Source organism: Rhamphochromis sp. 'chilingali', assembly GCF_963969265.1.
Source record: "Rhamphochromis sp. 'chilingali' genome assembly, chromosome: 11".
NCBI classification, from domain to species: domain Eukaryota; kingdom Metazoa; phylum Chordata; class Actinopteri; order Cichliformes; family Cichlidae; genus Rhamphochromis; species Rhamphochromis sp. 'chilingali'.
The window spans coordinates 29803899-29825046 of NC_137938.1; the positions used below are offsets into that span (position 1 = coordinate 29803899).

Below are 21148 nucleotides of genomic sequence, written 5' to 3' on the forward strand. Positions count from 1 at the left end.
ATCCACAGGCACACTCACTCATGTGCACACACATACACAGGTATGCGCACACAGTCACACACGAGCACTCACATAGACAAGAGGGAACGCGCACATGTAGGCATTCATGTGCTCGTGCACATAGACACAGACAGAGTTTGCAGCACACCGTAGGGGGTTTTATGATGGGGTCCCGTCTATAAAACTGTGTTTCAAAGACAAAGGGGTGAAGATTTGGAGAGGGACATCGGCCTCGTGTTCCCTTCTAGAAGTGCATGCTTGAATGAGGATAAATGAAGAAGAGTAAATGAAGATGAGTAAAGATGAATAAAAGTTTTGTGAAAATGACTACTGAGTCCCGTGCCATCTCTGGATGCTCGAGGAATAAAAAGAACCGGGGTAAAACTGATTTCGCAAAACATTCTTGGTTATAACATGGTTGTTTATAACATGGTTATAACATGGTTGGTTTTAACATGGTTATAACATGGTTGGTTATAACATGGTTATAACATGGTTGTTATAACATGCTTATAACATGGTTGGTTATAACATGGTTATAACATGTTTGGTTATAACATGCTTGGTTATAACATGGTTGGTTATAACATGTTTATAACATGGTTGGTTATAACATTGTTGGTTATAACATGGTTATAACATGGTCGGTTATAACATGGTTATAACATGTTTGGTTATGGATCTTTATAACATGGTTGTTTATAACATGGTTATAACATGGTTGGTTATAACATGGTTGTAACATGGTTGATTATAACATGGTTATAACATGGTTGGTTATAACATGGTTGGTTATAACATGGTTGGTTATAACATGGTTATAACACGGTTGGTTATAACATGGTTGGTTATGACATGGTTGGTTATAACATGGTTGGTTATGACATGATTGGTTATAACATGGTTATAACATGGTTGGTTAAAACATGGTTATAACATGGTATAACCAACATAACAGTTGCACTGCACGTTTGTGCAGCGTTCTGCATTACCTGGCAATAACAGGGATATCGTCCCTGGGTGGGCTTGAACCACCAACCTTTCGGTTAACAGCCAAAAGCGGTAAAAGAGACTGACAACGCGCAACCCACAGGGGTCGAAACTGGACGGGGGACTGGGGGAGGGTTTTCCGGTCTTTTTTGGTTGTTAACAGCCGAACGCTCTAACCGATTGCGCCACAGAGACTGACAACGCGCAACCCACAGGTGTCGAGACTGGACGGGGGACTGGGGGAGGGTGTTCCAGTCTTTTTGGTTGTGGGGTAAACGATTGTGCAACAGAGACTGAGTGAAGCCAAGCAGGGGCGTCGAGAGAGGACCGGGTGGCTGGATGGAGGTGCTCTTGTACTTCCTCTCCATACCGCCTTGATTGTTTAAAATATGTGACTTGTAGGTAATGAACTTGGCAGCAAGTATGCAGTTGCGGACGAACAACACCACCCCAAAGATGCATATCACCCTTGATAAAAAAGTTGACTGCGTTCATCAAATGACCGTCCTGGTCATAACGTGGTTGATTATAACATGGTATAACCAACATAACTGTCATAACAGTTGCACTGCTCGTTTGTGCAGCGTTCTGCATTACCTGGCAATAACAGTGATATCGTCCCTGGGTGGGCTAACCGATTGCGCCACAGATACTGACAATGTGCAACTCATGGTGTGAAGGAACAGGAGGAAGGAAGCAAATTAGTAATGGCTAGGAAAGCTGGAGGACCACCCTGGAGCCAGCTGACTCCTGCTGACCCCAATAGGTACATGAGTTACCCAAAATCCACCAATGGCACCACAGAGCCCCACCAAGCAGCCCACCAACCCCACCGCAGAGGAAAAACTACACCCACTCCAACATTCAGTAAATTCCCAGACTATATAAGACAATAGACACTAAGGTTGAGTCCATCCTCCACCTCTGGCAGATCCCCCCACCTGCAGAGCCAACTCCTCAAAAGCAGAGACCACTCTGCAAAAATATGGTAAAAACTTCCCAGGCAGTTAAAGAGGCTCTGAGTTACACCAATGCAATGATACATAATCTGATAAGTTTTTTTCTCATTAGATAAGAGCAGGCTCATTGTTCTACAGTAACTTGGAGGCACATACAGGGAACTATTGTTCTGCCATAAAGGTTTATAATCTACAGGCAGGGCGGTCAGTTTCCAACAATCTGATGAATACAGTTGTTCAGTGCTGACAGGAATCCTGCCTCAAACATCAAAGCCTTTAAATAATCACCAGGTATTGTGACTTTACATTAAAAATGTTTTTCCTCTTTGTTCTACATGATAGAAAATAAGGGCAGCTGAACGCCAGTGAATGAATGTCATCCATAAGCTACATTATGGTAAATTAACAGTATTTTAATGTCAGCACAACAATGGAAAAATTTGCTCTGTGGATTTCGTAATTCCATGTAAGTCCATGTCTTTTCTACCCTAGCACAAAAGTGTGTTTGCCAATCAAACTATGATCATTTTTACGAACACGTCCATATTTCTGCAGTTAAACTTGCCTGACTCTGCCTGTTCGCTATTTGTTTTAGCAGTGCAAAGTGCAAACTAACTTCCAGATGATCCAAACTGTTGTACGGTGCTACTGGATATATAAATAACTGAGAGACCAGGCTAGAAAACACTTCTGTTCATTGAACTGGAGTCAAACAAAGAGCAGCAGAGATTCTTTCAGGACTGAATGAGATTCAACAAATCAAATCAGGAGATCCAGATTTAAATAAACATATAAAAAGCTGTTCTGTGTGAAAGAGGAAAGAAAACCAGCAAAGAAGACCTGTATGAAGTGTGAGAACTCCAGTATCCTCTTTGTTTCATTTAATGATGATGCTTATTTTGGAGCTAAATGAAGATGTGGTTCTGTACAAACATATGAAGTGAGAAAATGTGAATATTAAATAGCTCCTAAAATCAATCTTGTGCTAATTACAACTGGCTTATTGCTGCCTGGATTTTATAGATTGCTTATTCAGTGTTTTAACATTTTGAGTGTTTCCTGTCAATCTTGGAGGAAATTAAACTGAATTGCAAACATTATAAAACAGCTGCAGTCACATTTGTCTGACTCCACCCCTTCAGTGTGGAGTTTTCAGGGAACTGAAAGTGTTGTGCAGCACTCCTGAGCAGACTAAACACGGTGATCAGAAACTGGCAAGAAAAGAGCAAAACTCAGGAGTTCATCAAATTCCAAATTTTTTCTAAAAGAGAGTTGACAAGGACTGTTTTCAACACTGAATTATACTCAACAAATCTAAGGAGGACCTCCTGCTGGAAAACATGTCTGACAGCATACAAACAAAAGAGAGAGGAACAGATCCACAAACTATCCTCTGTGACCAACACGTTCTCACTCCCAACTCGTCAAACGTGTGACGTATGGTCAGGCTCCCTCTGCTTCACTTATGGAGGCGCAGGGTACCCCTCTCGCGTCGGGAATTGACGTAAAGGGTCCTCCGATTGAAGAGATTGCCGCGGAAGTGCCTGTTGTCGGTATATTTAGACATTTTCCAAATCACATTGTAGTGACGTATACAGAACACAATAAATTATATAATGTAAACAACTACCTGAAAAACAGGTAGAACGATACTTTTATATCGTTTATTGCATTTACGGAGGGAGTGATGTATGCTGGGTAATGGCACAGCTAGCTACTGGGTGACTTTATTCACCCGCTTCGGCTGTTATCAGTCCATACAATGGGCGTTATTAGCACAAATCAGTCCCATAGATATGGGCCATCTCCTGCTAGATTGTTCAGAAGGTTGTTCAGAAGGTCTTTGCAGAAGTCCATTCACAACACTTAGTTCTGCTCTTATGTTATAGTATGTTTTGCATTCACCTCTTGGCCATTTCCCATTCAACAGTGTTATAACTCTTTGCAGACTAGAGTCCTTTTGTGTTTCAGCCTTGATCTGATGTGATTTTCTGTCTGACATAGGAAGTGACTCTGCTACCAGGTTTACATGTATATTTACATCCATCTCTGTGGAGCTTTGCTCTTTGTTTGGGGTTGTGGCCCTAGAGAGCGGATCTGCTAACACAATGTGTTTACCTGGTGTGTAGATCAAGTTGAAATCATAGCGCTGTAGCTTCATCATCAATCTTTGAATGCGTGGAGACATTTCACTTAAGTTTTTCTTGATTATGGCTATCAATGGCTTGTGGTCAGTCTCTGCCACAAATGTTGGCAAACCATAGACATAGGTGTGGAACTTTTCAAATCCAAAAACAAGCCCCAATGTCTCTTTTTCTATTTGGGCGTAGCGAGATTCTGTCTCTGTCATTGCTCTTGAGGCATATGCCACTGGCCTCCAGTGGTCTCCATAAGCCTGCAACAACACTGCGCCGATCCCGGCCTTCGATGCATCTGTTGACACTTTTGTTTTTCTCTTTGGATCAAAATACGCCAAAACTGGCTCTGTTGTAAGTGTCTTTTTCAGTTGTTGCCACTCGTTTTCCAGTTCTTTATTCCATCTGAACTCGCAGCTCTTGTGTAGAAGCTGTCTCAGGTGCACTGTTTTGGCCTCCAGGCTTGGGATGAATTTTCCAATAAAGTTAACCATTCCTAGGATTCTCAACACACCTTTTTTATCTTCAGGACGTGGCATTTCCAGTATAGCTCATAGTTTTTCCTTGTCCAGCTCGATGCCTTCAGCTGTCAGCTTGTCACCGAGAAAGGTAATGTCACCCACGCCAAACTGACATTTTGCTCTGTTCAGTTTAAGTCCATAACGTTTCACCCTTTCCAAAACCTTTACTAGTCTCTCATTGTGCTCCTGTAGTGTGGATCCCCACAAAATGATGTCGTCCATATAAACTCTGACTCCCTCGATTCCTTCGATCATATGCTCCATGGTCCTGTGGAATATCTCAGGAGCTGAAGAAATTCCAAAAGGCATTCTCAAGAAGCAGTAATGCCCAAATGGCGTGTTGAACGTGCAGTATTTTGTACTGTCCTCATGAAGCTTGAGTTGCCAAAATCCTTGGGACGCATCTAGTTTGCTAAAAAATTTTGCACCAGCCATTTCACTTGTTATTTCTTCTCTTGTAGGTATCTGGTAATGCTCTCTTTGTATGTTAGCATTTAAGTCTTTCGGATCCATGCAGACTCTAAGAGCGCCGGTTGGTTTTTTAATGCACACCATGGAGTTAACCCATTCAGTAGGTTCTTCAACCTTTCTTATAACTTCCAGTGCCTCCATCCGCTCTAATTCCTCTTTGAGCTTGTCTTTAAGAGCAGCTGGAACACGTCGAGGTGCATGAACCACAGGCTGAGCTCCTTCTTTCAGCTTTATCTTGTAGGTGAAGGGTAACACTCCAAACCCCTTGAATATGTCTGGGTACAGATCCACTATTTCTTTCACACTTTTGGGCTCAGAGCTGTTTATACTGTATACCCGTCTGACTAGGCCGAGTCTCTCACATGCTTTATCTCCCAACAGAGATTCATGTCCCTCTGGCACAATGATAAACATCAGACTGTGATATTTTCCTTTTACTTGTACCCTGAGCCTGCATTTACCTTTGGTTTTGATTGGTTCTCCATTATATGCTTGGAGTAAACAGTTATTTTGGAATATGTGTGGTTTCGTTTTCACTGCTTTCACATCCAGCTCATTCACCAGATTAGCCTTGGCTCCTGTGTCCAGTTTGAAAGTTACCAGGGCTCCATTCACTGGTAACATCTCTGTCCATTTGTCCTGCTTCACTGTACTGACTGCAGGTTGGTCCAGGGGTGTATCGTGCTGCATTACCATTCCCACAAAAAACGTGTCACTGAGAGCAGGTTCTTCTACTGTGTGTACTCTTTCTTTTTGTTTATTCTTTGAAAAACATTGCTTGGCAAAATGGTTTTGTCCATTGCATTTTTTGCATATTTTACCATAAGCTGGGCATTGTTTCCTTCCATGTTTTGTGCCACATCTTTTGCACAAGAAAGTGTCTTTTGATTCTTTCTGTTCTTTTTTGTACGTGCGCCCTGCCTGCCGTGTATTAACTGCAGCTACAGCTGTGCTTTCCGTGTCTGTTTCCCTCGGCGACCCGCTGAAGGTTTTTGCATGTTGTATTGCGAGCTCGCTGGCATGACATACTTTCACAGCACTTGCTAAAGTCAGATCCGCCTCTCTCAGAAGCCTCTCTCTTATCTTTATATCTTTTATTCCAAATACGATCTGATCTCTTATCATAGATTCTTGCAGCTGTCCAAAATTGCATGTTCTTGCCTTTAACTTGAGGTCAGTCAGAAACGCATCAAAACTCTCTGAAGGTTGTTGTATACGTGACCGAAAGACGTACCTCTCAAATGTTTCATTCTTTTTAGGCGAACAGTGTTCATCAAACTTTCTCACTACTTCGTCAAACTTTTCTTTGTCTTCTGCAGTTGCGAACACAAACGTGTTATATACTTCCACCGCTTGTGGACCTGCTACGGTAAGAAGCAGTGCAATCTTCCGTGTATCAGGCTTACTATCTAGGCCGACAGCTTGCAGGTATAGCATAAACCGCTGTTTAAAAGTTCGCCACTCACAGTCCACATTTCCGTTCCAGTTGACGGCATCTGGTGGCTTAACACTGTCCATGATGACCTGCTTTACTGGTTCACTCCTGGTACCATGTCGTATTTTCAATAAAACATCAGTAGTAGTGAGCAAGCTTCTTTATTTTAACGTGGCTCACATCCATGCACGTAAACATAACCTGCCGCTGCTTCTACGACACAGTATATATCACAATTTGGTTAGACAGCCCCCTAGTGGTGAAGCTGAACTACCCACATAACTCCTATCAACACAGTTACTAGTTAATAAAGTTTTCAGTAAAGTGTTTAATCGCAGCCACAGATTGACAGCAAATATCTCGATTAGCTTCAGTGCATCTATAATAAATATGTGCAAGTTTCAGTGCTTCGTTTAAACTGTATGATACTTATACTGACCCAGGGTCAGTGTAAAATACAATCCCAGCTGTGTGAACAAAGCCACTGTAAATTTAATCCTGCATGACAAACCTCAGGATGCAGGTTATTATTACTCTTTCCTGCTGGCACACCTGTCACACCTGAGAGTCAGCTAGAAACATACAGTGACGTGGACATCATGCAAAGACTGCCAGACTCTGTAATACTGCAAATGATCAGTGACTCAGGTTAACACTAAACTTTAAACGGCACCTCTGTGTGCTGAACATCTAGGATTGAGTCAGGCTGCATTGACTGTGGGACTTTAATGTGTTAAAAGCAGGTTGAAGACGGCTCAGAAACATTTGAAGATTAAAATTTAGCATTATGGCTGCTGGTGGTTTGTAAAGCCTCTACTCAGCTGTATTTTTGTTACTAATTTATGTTTGTTGTTGTTTAACACAGATTTCAGAAGAGCAAATATGCTTAATACTTTAACTAGATTTCATTTGTCAGTGTGGGACTGCTGAGTCACCTGAAGAACTCATTTCATTCATTCTCCACATGATGTTCATATACAGAAATGTTTCACAGGAACTGATTTCTCCCAAAAGGTGAACTAGTGTGTTTCCATAGATTACCTCTGTATGAATGTACTTTTAAATGAAGGCAAGTGTTTGTCCTTTTTTGTTCCTCAGGTACAGTACGTGATATCAAGGGCAGGTGGTCAACACTAGGGGAAGACAAGAAGCAGACGTACTTCCAAGAGGGAGCTGCAGTGAGGACACAGCCAGGTCACTGAGGTCAGAGGTCAGAATCTGAAACAGCTCAGGTTTACATTTTAGAGGCTATAAAAAATCAAAATGTATTTATAAAGAAACCTTTAAATAATAGTCATAATTGTGATTATTATAAGAAATATCAAACATTTAAGTGGATTTTCTGTTACACATATTGTGTTAGCCCTGCAATAAACTGGCAGCCTGTCTTTGTCCTGTATCAGCTGGGATAACCTTCATCCTCCCGCAACCCTGAATTGGATACATTGTATTCCAATTATGTAATCTGATCATTTACAAACTCAAGGTATCTAATCAAAATGTAAGTAATGATTATAAAATGGGAAAGCAGAAATAAGTGTGACATAAATGTAAATGTGTGAGCTGACATAGAGGACAGCTACATGTAGTCTGAAAAACCTTTGTTGTCAAGTTTGCAGGTATATCAGCACGAGACATTCTTACATAGAAGAGACAGTTAGAGTCTCTAACTCAGTGAAGCATTATTGGTCCCGTCTGTTTGGATAAATATAGTAAGTTGATGTATGTGCATTTATTGACACATTTTCTTAAGTGCTTATCCAGTTCAGGATCATGGTGGAGCTGCAGCTGGATATGTTCACTAAATAAACCTTACAAAAGTTAACAATAAACCTGCATCCCTGTACGTTGTTGTCCACAGGATGAGAAAATCAAACTGGAAGACTGTGGAACATGTTAATAAATGTTTGTGTGTTTATGCCTGTGTCTTTCACAGGAGGCGCTGGAAGGTTTCCCTAATAGTTCCTGGTGAATCAAAGCAGAACCATAAAGATTGCTGGACTGCATGATGGCCTTACCCCTGAGCAGTCATCCTGTTAAAGGAGGAACCAGTTAGAAGCTGTTTTCAAAGTAGCTGAGCAGATTTCATCTCAAGTAAGCGATTAACTGTTTGTTCGTTTGTTCTGCCACTTAAAGAGCATTTAAGGACGTCTTTCGAGTGTCCAGTTGAATTAATTCTACTGGCTCTCATGGTCATTTGTTATTATAGACATATTTTTCATGTTCATCCAGCTATTTAGTAAATTCTATCTATTTAGCAATATCTGTCAGCTATAAAATGTAATATAAATATAAAAATATCTAAATATCTCCTGCCCTTTATATTTTAATGATGTAAGTCTGTTATCGTGTTACATTAGCATTCCTCACATATCAATGAGATGCTGTACAGTACAATCCTACTGACACAGCAGAGGGATAACAACGGCTATTCAACATCGTTACACGACACATTTGAGCTGCATGACACAGACAAAGTGACTAAATCATCTTTTTTGTGGTTTATTGTCTTCAAACCAGCAGACAAAGCCGATTGCAGAAGATGTTGGAGAAGAACTTCAGGCCGTGTACTGAAAAGGTATTTTTTTCTTGTTATCAAAAGACATTTGGAGTGGCAGCTTCTACAACTGGTTGTGCTGAAGTAAAGCTTACAGTCTAAGAAATCACAGTGTTGATATTCAGCACAAAGAGAAAAGCTCACTTGTTTGAATTTATTTACAATCATAGTTTTATAAATTCTGACTGTAAACAGCTTTTACAGCTTTGATATTGTTTGACACTCGATATCAGGTGATAGGGTTTAATTTAAAGGTTTCTGTGTCCCAATGAGCCATTTACACTGATCAGTGTCAGTTTAACTGTAACACATTCATTATTTAGATTCAACAAAGAAATAACTTAATGTAAAAAATGGCAGCCCTCAGGCCAGATTTGTAGAGATATATGCATGCATTATGAAATTTATGTATCCCAGATAATTGTTATTCATCTAGTCATGGCAGACCTACCTCTTCCTCCCAAGTTAACTGCAACCCAAAAGAACTAGTGGGGGCTATTTACACACTCACAACCAGTGTGGGGTAAAAAGAGCCACCAAAAAGCTGTCAGCCACAGATGTGCTAGAAGAGTTAGAAACTCTACTTATGGAGAAACTTTCTAAGTCTAACAGAGGACAGGTACTCCTGCCCAAATAACATGATATAACCCCACATACAGCCCAGCCATAAAGTGAACCAAGTCATTTAGTTAAAGACAGCATGGGACCAAATGCATGTAACCAGCCTGCATCAACCTGACATTTCTTCCTCCTGAATTAAATGAATGAAGGGATGATAGTTAAATAACTACAAACCTAAAGCCACTAGTTCCCACACTGGAGCTCCCTGACACTGTGTGTTAACCGTATTTAGCTTGTATCAACAGTTGTAACAGGCTAAGCCACCTGAGACACTGCATTGAATTTGTTCCTGTCTTAATGATTTCAGCTGACTGGTTTCAGCTCAGATGTTCTGCTTTTTCCTTTCAGTAGATAAAAGCAGCTCGTGCTCCTTCTGCTTCCAATTTAGAAGAAGAAGAAGAAGGCTTCAGCGAAGTGGCGTTCATGGTCTCAGTGAACAGTCACGGTCACACACTGCATGTGGTTTTAAAAGCAACATGTCTGTTCACCACAACAATGGAGATGTGTAATATTAGTGCAGCTACGGTTTGTTCTTGAACATCAGTTCTGTTTTCTTCTTTGATCACTTAGACCAAAAAAGTGTTGTTTTAAGATTCTTTCTTTTACATCTATAAACCACCTGTTCATTTTTTATTACAATTAGTTTCACATAAATGTTAGTGTTTCCTTTATGATCTTTTAATGCTTACACTACACTGTACATGTCTACATTAGAGACATTTCTGTTACCTGTTTCTGTTGACTCAGAGTTGTGAAATGTTCTTTTATTTAATGCACAATATGAAGTTCATAATTTTCTTACAAATAAAACTCTAATGACAAACATGAACAGCTGTGCTTATTTCTGAGACATGAGTTTTTGAATGTGTTCATATTTAGACAGTGTGCATCTGTATGCTGAAACTGTAATGGTGAACCTGAGGTGATGGTCAACAGAAGGCAAATATATATCAGTATAAAACAATATTGAAGTAATGTCTTTACCCTCTGCAGCGTGTGCACGCAATCACCTTATTCACTGTAGTAAACATGCGCCGCTAGCTCACGTGACTGACTGTCTCCATGGTTACATCGTATATTATTAGCTATGTAAACAGCTTCCAAAGATACCGCCATAGCTCTCTGCAGCTGTAACACTTAAACACTTTGCAAATCATTTCATGTTTTTGATAGTTATGAAGACAGAATATGTTTTTAAGGTCATGCTAGGTGGTTGCTATGGTGGTTGCTGTGGACTTGGGTGGACCGCATCCGATTCCTGTTATTAGCTGTCCGCCGTAGGAAGGCTGCATTCCTTTTACATGTAGTGACAGTCTGCCGTAACTCGAACTCAAACCCCGCTTTGTTCTTTAATTATAGGCCTTTTATAGCCGTTCATGACACGCACACACACACACACACACACACACGCACACACACGCACACACACACACACACACACACACACACACACACACACGCACACACACGCACTCACACACACACACACACACACTCACACACACACACACTCACACAGAGAGAGAGAGAGAGAGGGGGGGAGATCATTAATACAAAGGATTGGAGCCGTTTTTGGATTTTCACTTGTTGGCTTTAATATGAACAGTCACATAAAATTCATTCCAGTTTTTTTTTTTTTGCCTTTGCTTCAATTAAGATGTTTCTTTAAATCTATAACAGCTTCCTTTTCAAAAAAGTTTACTGACATAGTAAGGAAGTAGCTAGGGACCTCAGTAAGTATGAGCAACAATAGCTTAGGGACAGTTTCTACAATAAAGAGGATTTCATCATCTGCTGTTCGTCAAAAAGTGCCATATTAAAAACAATTCAGCAGACCCTCAGAGTGCGGATACAAACTGTTTTCAGCTGTAGAGGTAGAGGTACGCTTCATGTACTTATCAACATACAGTTTAGCGGAGTGGATTAGAGTGCATTGGTGCTTGGGCCTCTTTTATTTAGCACGGTTATACCATTGTGAATTTAGCTATACAAATATGCTCAAGAGTCTATCATATGTTTGACATGCAACTAAAAATTCGAAAATATATATTTTCTAAATCAGTAACTTTGCAAATTTAGAGGAAATGTTTTCGGACAACATATGTGTCACATTTTAAACAGGGTTTGAATAATCAGCACTGACATACAGACATTTATGCCCTGGGTATAACAGACATGCTTATCTTGTGAAAGGCCCTCGGATTTCTTGGAGCAGAGAAACACTCTGTATTGTTGCTTTTCTCTATTGTATAAGCAGCGCCCGACTGCCAGAAACGCTCTGTGCGGGTAGCAAAGTCGGCTCCAACGCACATTCAAGTGAAAAAATAAAAAGTTAAAACGATATACCTTGCGGCGGTTGTGAAGTGCTGAGGAAAATACTGTGTGTCTGATGGGGTGTTTTTATATAGGTGGGGCTACTTTCAGTTGACCTCTGAGATGTAGAGATAAAAGAGTGTGATGTAAGGAAGAAAGGTGGAAAGTCTTTGGAGACTCTATTGGACATGGTTTCTGCTGGCCTCTGACATGATAAGACTAGTTGCATTAAAGCCATTAACTGTTTGTGAATATACACCTTTGGGCTGGGATGCTCTTGATAAGGGAGCCTCTTTTGTTTGCTTCATGACTTCTTTTGCAGCCTGTTGGGAGCCTAGCTGCACCCCCTCTGTCTAACTGTTGCAGAGTGTGAGAATTAACTATTTGTGAGAAACACCTTTGGGCTGGGATGCTCTTGATAAGGGAGCCTCTTTTGTTGCTTCATATCTTTTTACAGACTGTTGGGAGCCTAACTGTACACGCTCTGTCTAACTGTTACAGAGTGTGGGAATATGTGTTTTTTAGAAGTATCATAGCTTATTTCTAAAAGAAATACATGTTGTTTGCGGTGCTCTATTTAAAACTATTGGCCTGTGAAACTTTTAGAAAAGTGAAATGCCCCTAAAGTAGTTAAATCATCTATGTGTAATCATCGAGTCTAATTGTTGCAGACTAGTAGATAATTATAAGACTAGTTGCATTAAAGCCACATTGAGGTTGATACAGCTCTAGTGTGAATATGTACTTTTAGAAGTATCACAGTTTATTTCTAAAGGGATACATGTTGTTTGTGGTGCTCTATTTAAAAAAAACTACTAGCCTGTGAAACTATTAGAAAAGTGAAATCTCCCTAAATTAGCTAAATTAAATGCTGTGTGGGAATACACGGTTTTTAGAAGTATAACTGTTTATTTCTAAAGGGATACCTGTTATTTGCGGCCCTCTGTTTGAAAACTATTTGCTCCTAAATAGCACTGAAGAAAATGCAAAAGGCTCCTAACTAGTTAAAATACCCCTAAAGTAGTTCAATTAAATCATCTATGTCTAAATAACAGAACTCTGAGACCTATACAATCCTTTAAAAAGAGTTTAATTAAAACACATAATGGTTTCATTAAATAATACGCTATTAAATACATGTGAACTCATATGACCCCTGGACCCGCATGCACGTGCAAAAAGTCCGTTCTCGCACACGTGCACACGCGCATGGACGCGGCGGGGGATAGGGGAGGGGGGGGAAATGCCCGCGGGGGTGGGGGGTGTGGGGGGGGGGTGTGTGGGGGGTGAGGGGTGGGGGGGGGAATGCCCTCGGGGTGGGGGGGGGCAAAAAAAGCTACAGGTATATTACTACTTTTGATGTTTACTTGGTGGCCATGTGGCTTACTCTGTCTGCAACTAGTGTGTGTAAAAAATGGCCAGAGGGGAAAAAAGAATTTCCCCTCAAAGAGTAAAAACAATGAAGTTAAGCATATATCATTAAAAATGCAATAGGTAGCTTATATTTTTCTGGTAAGTTTTGATTGTTTCAAGAAAGACATTTAAACTTAGCTTTAATATATATTAGCTTTAACATATTGTCTTTGTCTTCCCACTCATTATTCTAAATGCCTTTTAATCTATACTGTCTCTTTTTTGCTCAATTCAAATAGTTAATATTATTAGAATGTGATAAACAGTTGAGAGAGCGAGAGGCTGACCTGTCCCTTTCCTTAAAAATTCAGTTGATTAATATTTGCTCAAAATGGGAACTACAATTGGCTTTAAGAACTATATTTTTGGATGACCGATATGCCAATATATTTATCCTTCTCAATCAAAGCATCAAAAACCAGTCTGAGAGCATTAATCACTGAGGTGGTCTTGGGCTCCTAAATGGACACTCTGATAGCTTAATAATGTTTTTAATTAACTCCATAACAAAACATTACTCAAATTCTATTGGTTATATCCTTCACATTTCATTCACTGCCTCATCTCGCCCTTCTACCCTTTCTGGTTCACATTGTTTCAGCTCCATTATCACATTCTTCTCTTGTCCCTCCAATATGTCTCCTTCCTCCCCAGCATCATCTCCCCATTGTTCTTCGACCACTTTCTTAATTTCAGCATAGTCTGTCTTTGTGCTCTCTTGCTTCCTTGCTGCCTCCCAGTCACTGTTTCTTTTCAGCAGGGAAAAATTAATATTGGCATACTCCACTTCCTTTGGCCCACTGTTTGAGCTCAGGGTCTGATTGTCTTGTAATGCTTGACCATTATATACCTGTTAAAGACAAAGGAAAAGAGACTCATCTTGTCTTGTACATTTACATTCTTTCATTCTAGGTTATTTTTCTTTTTATGCCCTGACAATCAGCTTGATGAAAGAACTGAAGCTTAATTTATTGCAATCGCTTACAATGTACTTAAAAAAAAACTGTTAAAGAAGACATGACAAGGATTTGAAACACTACATGCTCTCAGCTAAAACTCATGGTGTCCCTTTATGCATGAAATTAATATTGCATAGATTTACACTTCAATTCCAATTACTGCTAAAGAGAGACAGTGAAAGTGGACATTGGATCCTTGGTTTCTTATGATAAAATTCATTGTTGCAGCCAGGGACAGTATAAAGATGACCCCCTTAAACAACTTTTTAGTTTTAGAGTCATTACTTTCCACAATGTTATTCTTTTGTTATTAGTTAGTTAACATAAACTAATGTAAGGCTACTGACCAAAACACAAGATTGTGCTAAACAAGTTCTATTATCTTTAACTTTTAAAAAAGTCCAGCTTCGAAGACAGTGTCACATCTATGTCAGTTTTTGAGAGCAGGATTCCATGATTTAAATTAACCTTTATACATGTGGTGTTTCATATCCACTTTAAAGTGCACACAGTGGTGTGAAAAAGTGTTTGTTACAATTAAATGTTTCAGATAATCAAACAAATTTAAATATTAGACAAAGATAACACAACTGAACACAAAATGTATTTTCTAAATGACAGTATACATTATTAAGAGGGAAAAAATCCAAAGCTACATGGCCATTTATGAAAAAGTTATGGTGGTGTATCTCATCTTTTGAGTTCAATTTCTGGCCTGATTACTGCCACACCCATTTTCAATCAAGAAATTACTTACTGTAAATAGGACCTGCATGGCAAAGTTGAGTAGGCCTCATATTGCAATACAGGGAAATTCAGCAACAGTTAAGAAACAATGTAATTGAGATGTGTCAGTCTGGAAAAGGTTATAAAGACATTTCTAAATCTGTGGGAATCCATGCAAACCTCAGTGAGAGGCATTATCCACAAATGGCAAAAACATGGAATAGTGGTGATCTGGAGTGGCCGGCTGACCAAAATTGTGTCACGGTCCGCTGTGACGGACCGAGTGGAGAATGCGTGTAATGGACCCAGGTGCGTACACAAGTGAGCAGACGGAAGTGAGCTTTAACAGAAGGCGAGCCTTTTATTGTGGCTGGTAACACAAGAGAAACAAACAAGAATAAGGGCAGCACAAAAGCAATAACTAAACAGAAACCTAAACTGGGAATGAACTAAGGTAAGGCTATGACTTAGAATACAACAGACCGGGCATGGAAACACGGAGGGTGGGAACACAGACGACGCGACACAGACTGTAAGAAACACAGAGACTAAATACACATGAGGGATGATCAGGGGAAGTGGCCACACATGGAAACGCAGCTGACACACATGAACTTAACGACAGGACAGGAGGAGTGAAACTGAATACACTGACAGTGAATGCAGGCCTTCAAAGTAAAACAGGAAACATGAGACATGAACCGGGGAGACGTAGTACAGGGGGAGGTGACAATACTGACAGCATGAACTTGACAGTACAAGACGCACAGACATAAACACACGAAGGGCAAGGGAGACGTAATGCAAGGGTGATATATACAAATGGCTGGACTACCTTAATGAACCTAAACAATCAATAAACATCAAAATAGACTAAACACAAAACACCGGGTCGCACGACCCAGGACCATGACAAATTGCCCTAAAAACTAAATTGTGAAAACTCATCCAAGAGGTCATTAAAGACCCCAGAACAATATCCAAAGAACTGCAGGCCTCACTTGCCTCAGTTAAGTTCAGTGATGCAACCATAAACAAGAGACTGGGCAAAAATGGCATCCATGAGAGAGTTCCAAGGGGAAAACCAGTGTTGAGTAAATGAGCATAAAGGGGGAAAAAACTATTTTGCCAGTGATCCAAAACACACCAGCAAGTCCACCTCTGAATGGCTTAGGAAAAACAAACTGAAGACTTAGGAGCGGCCTAACTAAACTGCCTTTTGTGTTGACTTTTTTTCTTTGTCTAATATCTAAAGTTATTTTATGATCTGAAATGTTTAACTCTGACAAACATACAAATAAAATAGGAAACTGGGGCAACCACTTTTTCACACCACTGTATACAAAATCAAAATAATCTTGTTATTAAGGCTAATCTTAATCTGAACCACTTTCTTGCAGAACCTTTATGTGGGAACTTTCAGTAAAATGTAAACAAGTAAACTATGGATGCTTCAAAGACATCAAAATTTGTGCAGAAACTCCTATTTTGACAAGTAAATCAAAAAATGTCTGATGAATTAATACCAGTTTATTTTGATGTGTCTCCATCTCCAAAATCTCATCTGAAGTTCTCAATTTTTGAATGTTCTGTTTTTTTCTGAAGAAAAAGATAGAGAGACAAATTCATGTTCAAATTCCTCTACAGAGAAAACCTAATAATAATTAGACACCTGTAGCCTTACCTGTAGCAATTTTTAGCTAAAAAGCAAATGATTGTTGCAAGAACTGTCCCAGTGAACAAGACAATGATGACGTTCAGGTATTCCAGCCTAAAAACTGTGAATTGAAGTGAATTTAAAAAGGAATAAAGTTGGTTCCATGTTGCTTAAAATGCATACTGCAAATGTGTGTTTGAAGATTGTCTTTTTACAAAGATTGCATTAACAAGTGTGGTCCTAAGAGGTTAAATTGGTGTTCAAAAATGTTTGGTTGGAAATACTTACTATTATTGTCTGGCAAGTTTTTTTGGATTGTGAGACTTTCTTCTGCTTCCCCCATTCCATTGTTGCTGACACATTCTAAAGTAGTGCTGCCATTGTTTTTCACAGTTAAACTGACTGTGCTGTTTACTGTGTGGTTTGACACAGTGGTAAAGACAGAGTAATCAGTGCTGTTCTTCAGAAATGGCCATTTGACAGTAGGTAAAGGAAACCCTTCACTGATACACACACAGGTCAAAACCTCTGACTGAAGCACACATCCAGAGCCATTCACTATTTTTGAAAACCCTGTAAGCGCATGTTTAGGATCATTAAACAAGTGAAGCATTGATTTTAGCGTAAGGATGACATTCAGATTTAAGATCAGTGCCGTCTACTTACATGTCACAGTCACGTTGACATATGAAGTCACAGTTGTGTGCAGATGTTTGGTTGCACAGATGTACTGTCCAGAATGTTCTGCTGTCACATTCTGAATGACAAGTGTAGCTGATCCAGTGTCATTGTGCAGATCAGTTTTAGTCAGAAGGTTTGTGTTGGTACTTCTCCAGACTATAAGAGCTGGAGGGAAGCTTTCGACACTGCAGGTCAGATTCAGAACATCTCCCAGTTTAACGGTTGTATTTCCAATGATCTGAGGCTTCCTTTTATCTGTAAAACACATTTTAGTAATTTATTTACTAAAGTAATTTACTGTGTTGTGCATGGTGAACCAATACAGGAATTGAACCATATATTGGGTGTGGGGGAGATTACTCTCCTTATGACCAAGGATGTTGTGATCAGGAAGTCACACACACACGCACACAAACACACACACACACACACACACACACACACACATAGTGCCTTGTCTTAGAACCATTGGGGGGGGGGGGGGTTACGGTGGGAGGTGCTTGTGCTGTGATGTGTATTGTAACTGTCATGTCAATAAATAGCTGCGAGGAGAGCTGCTCTTTGAAGGATTTGGGCTAGAGACAGGTGATGAGACCAAGGCTTCCCTTGTTAGCAAGTTAAAGACCGGTTGAAGATGTTCTGTTTTGTCTTGTGTTCTTCATGATGAATAAGTCTCTAAACTAGCAGGGCCTGTGGAAACACAGACCCAACAAAAAAAAGGACCCTTCTTGGGGCTCTAATGCTAAACTCATCTTTCAGTTGTCATTAATATTAATAATAACATTTATAATAATAATAATAACAATAATAATAATAATGAATACATTAAAAACAAGGTTTGTACTTACATATGACTGTTACATTGACTTTGGTGTCTGTATTGTTGACTATATTGTTCATATATTTAGCTGTACAGATGTACTGGCCAGAATCTTTCGTTGTCATATTCAGCATGGAGAGAGTTGCTGATCCAGTGTCATTGTGCAGGCTCGTGTTGGAACTATGTTTAGACCAGATGATCAGAGATGGGGGAAAACTTTCTACACTGCAGGTCAGATTCAGAGCTTCACCCTCCTTCACACTTGTATCCTTAGTGATTTTAATTTTCTTCACGTCTATGTGACAAAGGACACATTCCATATAACTTCCTGACTTTTCTTCAAAAGCACTATAACATTCAATAGCATTCTGAATATTTTAGATAGAAATATTTAGATTTAGAAATACTCACAGTTCACAGTCAAAGTTGAACTCCCTTCTGTAGTTGTTTTATCTGTAAAGCTGATCTTGCAAGTGATACTGGTGTTGTGGTGTTTAGCCAAAGCATTAAAGGTCAAAGTTGAGACATGACTCTGTGTGAAAGCTGTCAGATTCTCTGTCTTGTAATCAGTACTGTTCCTTGCAATGTAAGATTCAGTCCCTCCTGCTCCTCTCCATGTCCAGGTGATTTCAGGAACAGATCCAGAGCAGAGACCAGGAGCAGTGCAGGTCAGAGTGGCCTGCTGTCCCTCTGTCAGTGTGGGAATCATTACTGTGGGTTTTTGTTTAAGACCTGGTGGGAACACAGTACATTAGTGGAATCAAATGAACTTGAATTAAAAGAGGAAAAAAACTCCAGAAATTTAAGTAGATGTTTATCGGGAATTGTTGCACTTCTTATAAGCTGCATACAAGGGTCAGCAAATGTGCAAAATGTTTCACAGATACAATAAAACACAAGCATGTTGAACTACATTTCAATTTCCTACATGATTGTTTTTGATCTAGCTTTTCATACCTTTAACAGAGACATTAACTTTAGGAATAAATGTAAATGCATCTGTCTTCCTATTCACTTCACCAATAACTCTGAGGTGATATGATCCAGAATCAGACTCTTTGAGATTATTGATGATGATGCTGCAGTTGTTCTGAATGACATGCTCGATAAGTGACACTTGTCCTTCAAACTCAGGTTGAACATCAGTGCTTTTGTTGGTGTGAAATATCATGACAGGACGATCACATCCTGCTTCTGATGCTTCACATTTATACCACACTATATGTTGGGTTTCAAAGCCTTCAGCAGTCTTGAAAGAACACGGGATCACAACATAGAGTCCAGCCTCTGCTGTCAGCTTTCTCACATTAAGAGTGATGCAGTATTCTCTGTCACACTGTGGATTTCTCATTTCTGAATCACCTGCAAATGTAAAGGAGGAGATAAAATAAACAGACTTTAGTTTTAGGCAAGCAAAGATGAATTTGTTTCTTGAGACTGCATTGGCCTTTGCTGTTTCTTTATGTTTTGTTTGCAATCTCTTTGCAAGTTTGTTTGTTTTTTACATTACATCACATCACATCACTTTTATTGTCACATCACATGTGCAGGTACACTGGTACAGTACATGCGAGTGAAATTCTTGTGTGCGACCTTCACAAGCAGCAGAGTTGTGCAAAAATACAATGACGTAAAACAAGCAAAATATAAGAATGGCTAAATCTGAGACTAATAAACATATGTACAATATATAATAGTATATGCATTAGCATTTGCTGTGTGTGCACAACTTTTTTTTAAATGACACCACGAGTCAACAGATAAGAAGAAATATTTATAACCTGGACGTATGTCCAAAAAAACAGTGTTACATTCAAATGTTGGAAGATTATTTATTATATGCAGAATTATAAAATTGTAAAGAGGATACAAACCTGTGTCAGCATCACTGCCCGTCACAGAGAAAAGTACAGCTGACCAGATCAGAACCAACATCTTGATTTGATCCTTGGCACATTCAGTTTCTCCCTGCACAGACAAACATGCAGCATATGAAGTAAATGTCCAGAAATGTCTCTAAAGGATGTCACATGCTCACTTATTTCACAGTGCATAATGAATGCATAACGATCTTTAATCATCCAGCCTTTTTTTTTTCATTTCCCAGCACTGAGTCAGCTCCTACTTTTATCAACAGTGAAAGACAATTGGAAACAGTGTTCATTAAGAGTTTTAAATATATTTTGAATATATTTTACACATTTTTTACCTCAGTGTATTTGCTGTTTATCAGTCTTCTCTGCACAATGATCTCTGCTGACTTTTTAATCTCAGGTTTCACTTCCTCATCTCTATTTCTTCCTCATTTTGCAACTAAATTCTTCGCAGACACTATTGATTTTTACAAACTGGCTTTCATAAATATAGCATGTTCTGTTGCACTAAATATCTTATATATGTTCATTATTATTATTTATTTTTGGTAAAAACCTGTATCTTAACTTAAGAATTTGACACACCAGCAGAAGTACTTAATTCAGTTTTTCATGAGACATTTTGCTCAGTTTTACGTCACTTCAACATAGTACAACACATACAGCAATAAACAAGCTTTGTTAATGGCTGCATGTATTAAAATTAAAAAGTCACATTAGAAAGGATTCTTGAGGCACATTGAAGACATTAAACAGCTTAAAGGATTTAAAATAAACTCTCACAGCATTTCCATTTTTCAGCCACATACAGCCTCTCTGCAACACTTCTGCATATTTATGTCTGTGAAGGTTCTCAGTCATCCAGGTCATCGTAGTCAAAGGAGCTTGCAAAGAAAAGCGTCTGGACTTCTTTAAGTTGCTTGAAGACGTTTCACCTCTCATCCGAGAAGCTTCTTCAGTTCTAAGGTCAAATGGTGGAGAGTCCTAGATATAAACCTAGTGGGAGTATCCCCCCA

At 39.4% G+C, this 21148-nt stretch overlaps 1 protein-coding gene across 1 annotated transcript; it reads right to left on the bottom strand.

Annotated features, from left to right (window-relative positions):
• Window positions 1–13956: 13956 nt before the first annotated feature.
• Window positions 13957–21061, bottom strand: LOC308406048 (sialic acid-binding Ig-like lectin 10; the record flags this gene model as incomplete). The annotated part of the gene is made up of 10 exons (XM_080896852.1): window positions 20916–21061; window positions 20133–20226; window positions 19216–19620; window positions 18670–18990; window positions 18287–18553; window positions 17424–17693; window positions 17046–17330; window positions 16785–16878; window positions 16576–16699; window positions 13957–14265 (listed from the first exon to the last, which is right to left on the bottom strand). Exons 1-10 carry the CDS (start codon window positions 21000–21002, stop codon window positions 13957–13959), a joined length of 2256 nt encoding a protein of 751 aa, XP_080752978.1. The 5' UTR covers window positions 21003–21061.
• Between the last annotated feature and the right edge of the window lie 87 nt (window positions 21062–21148).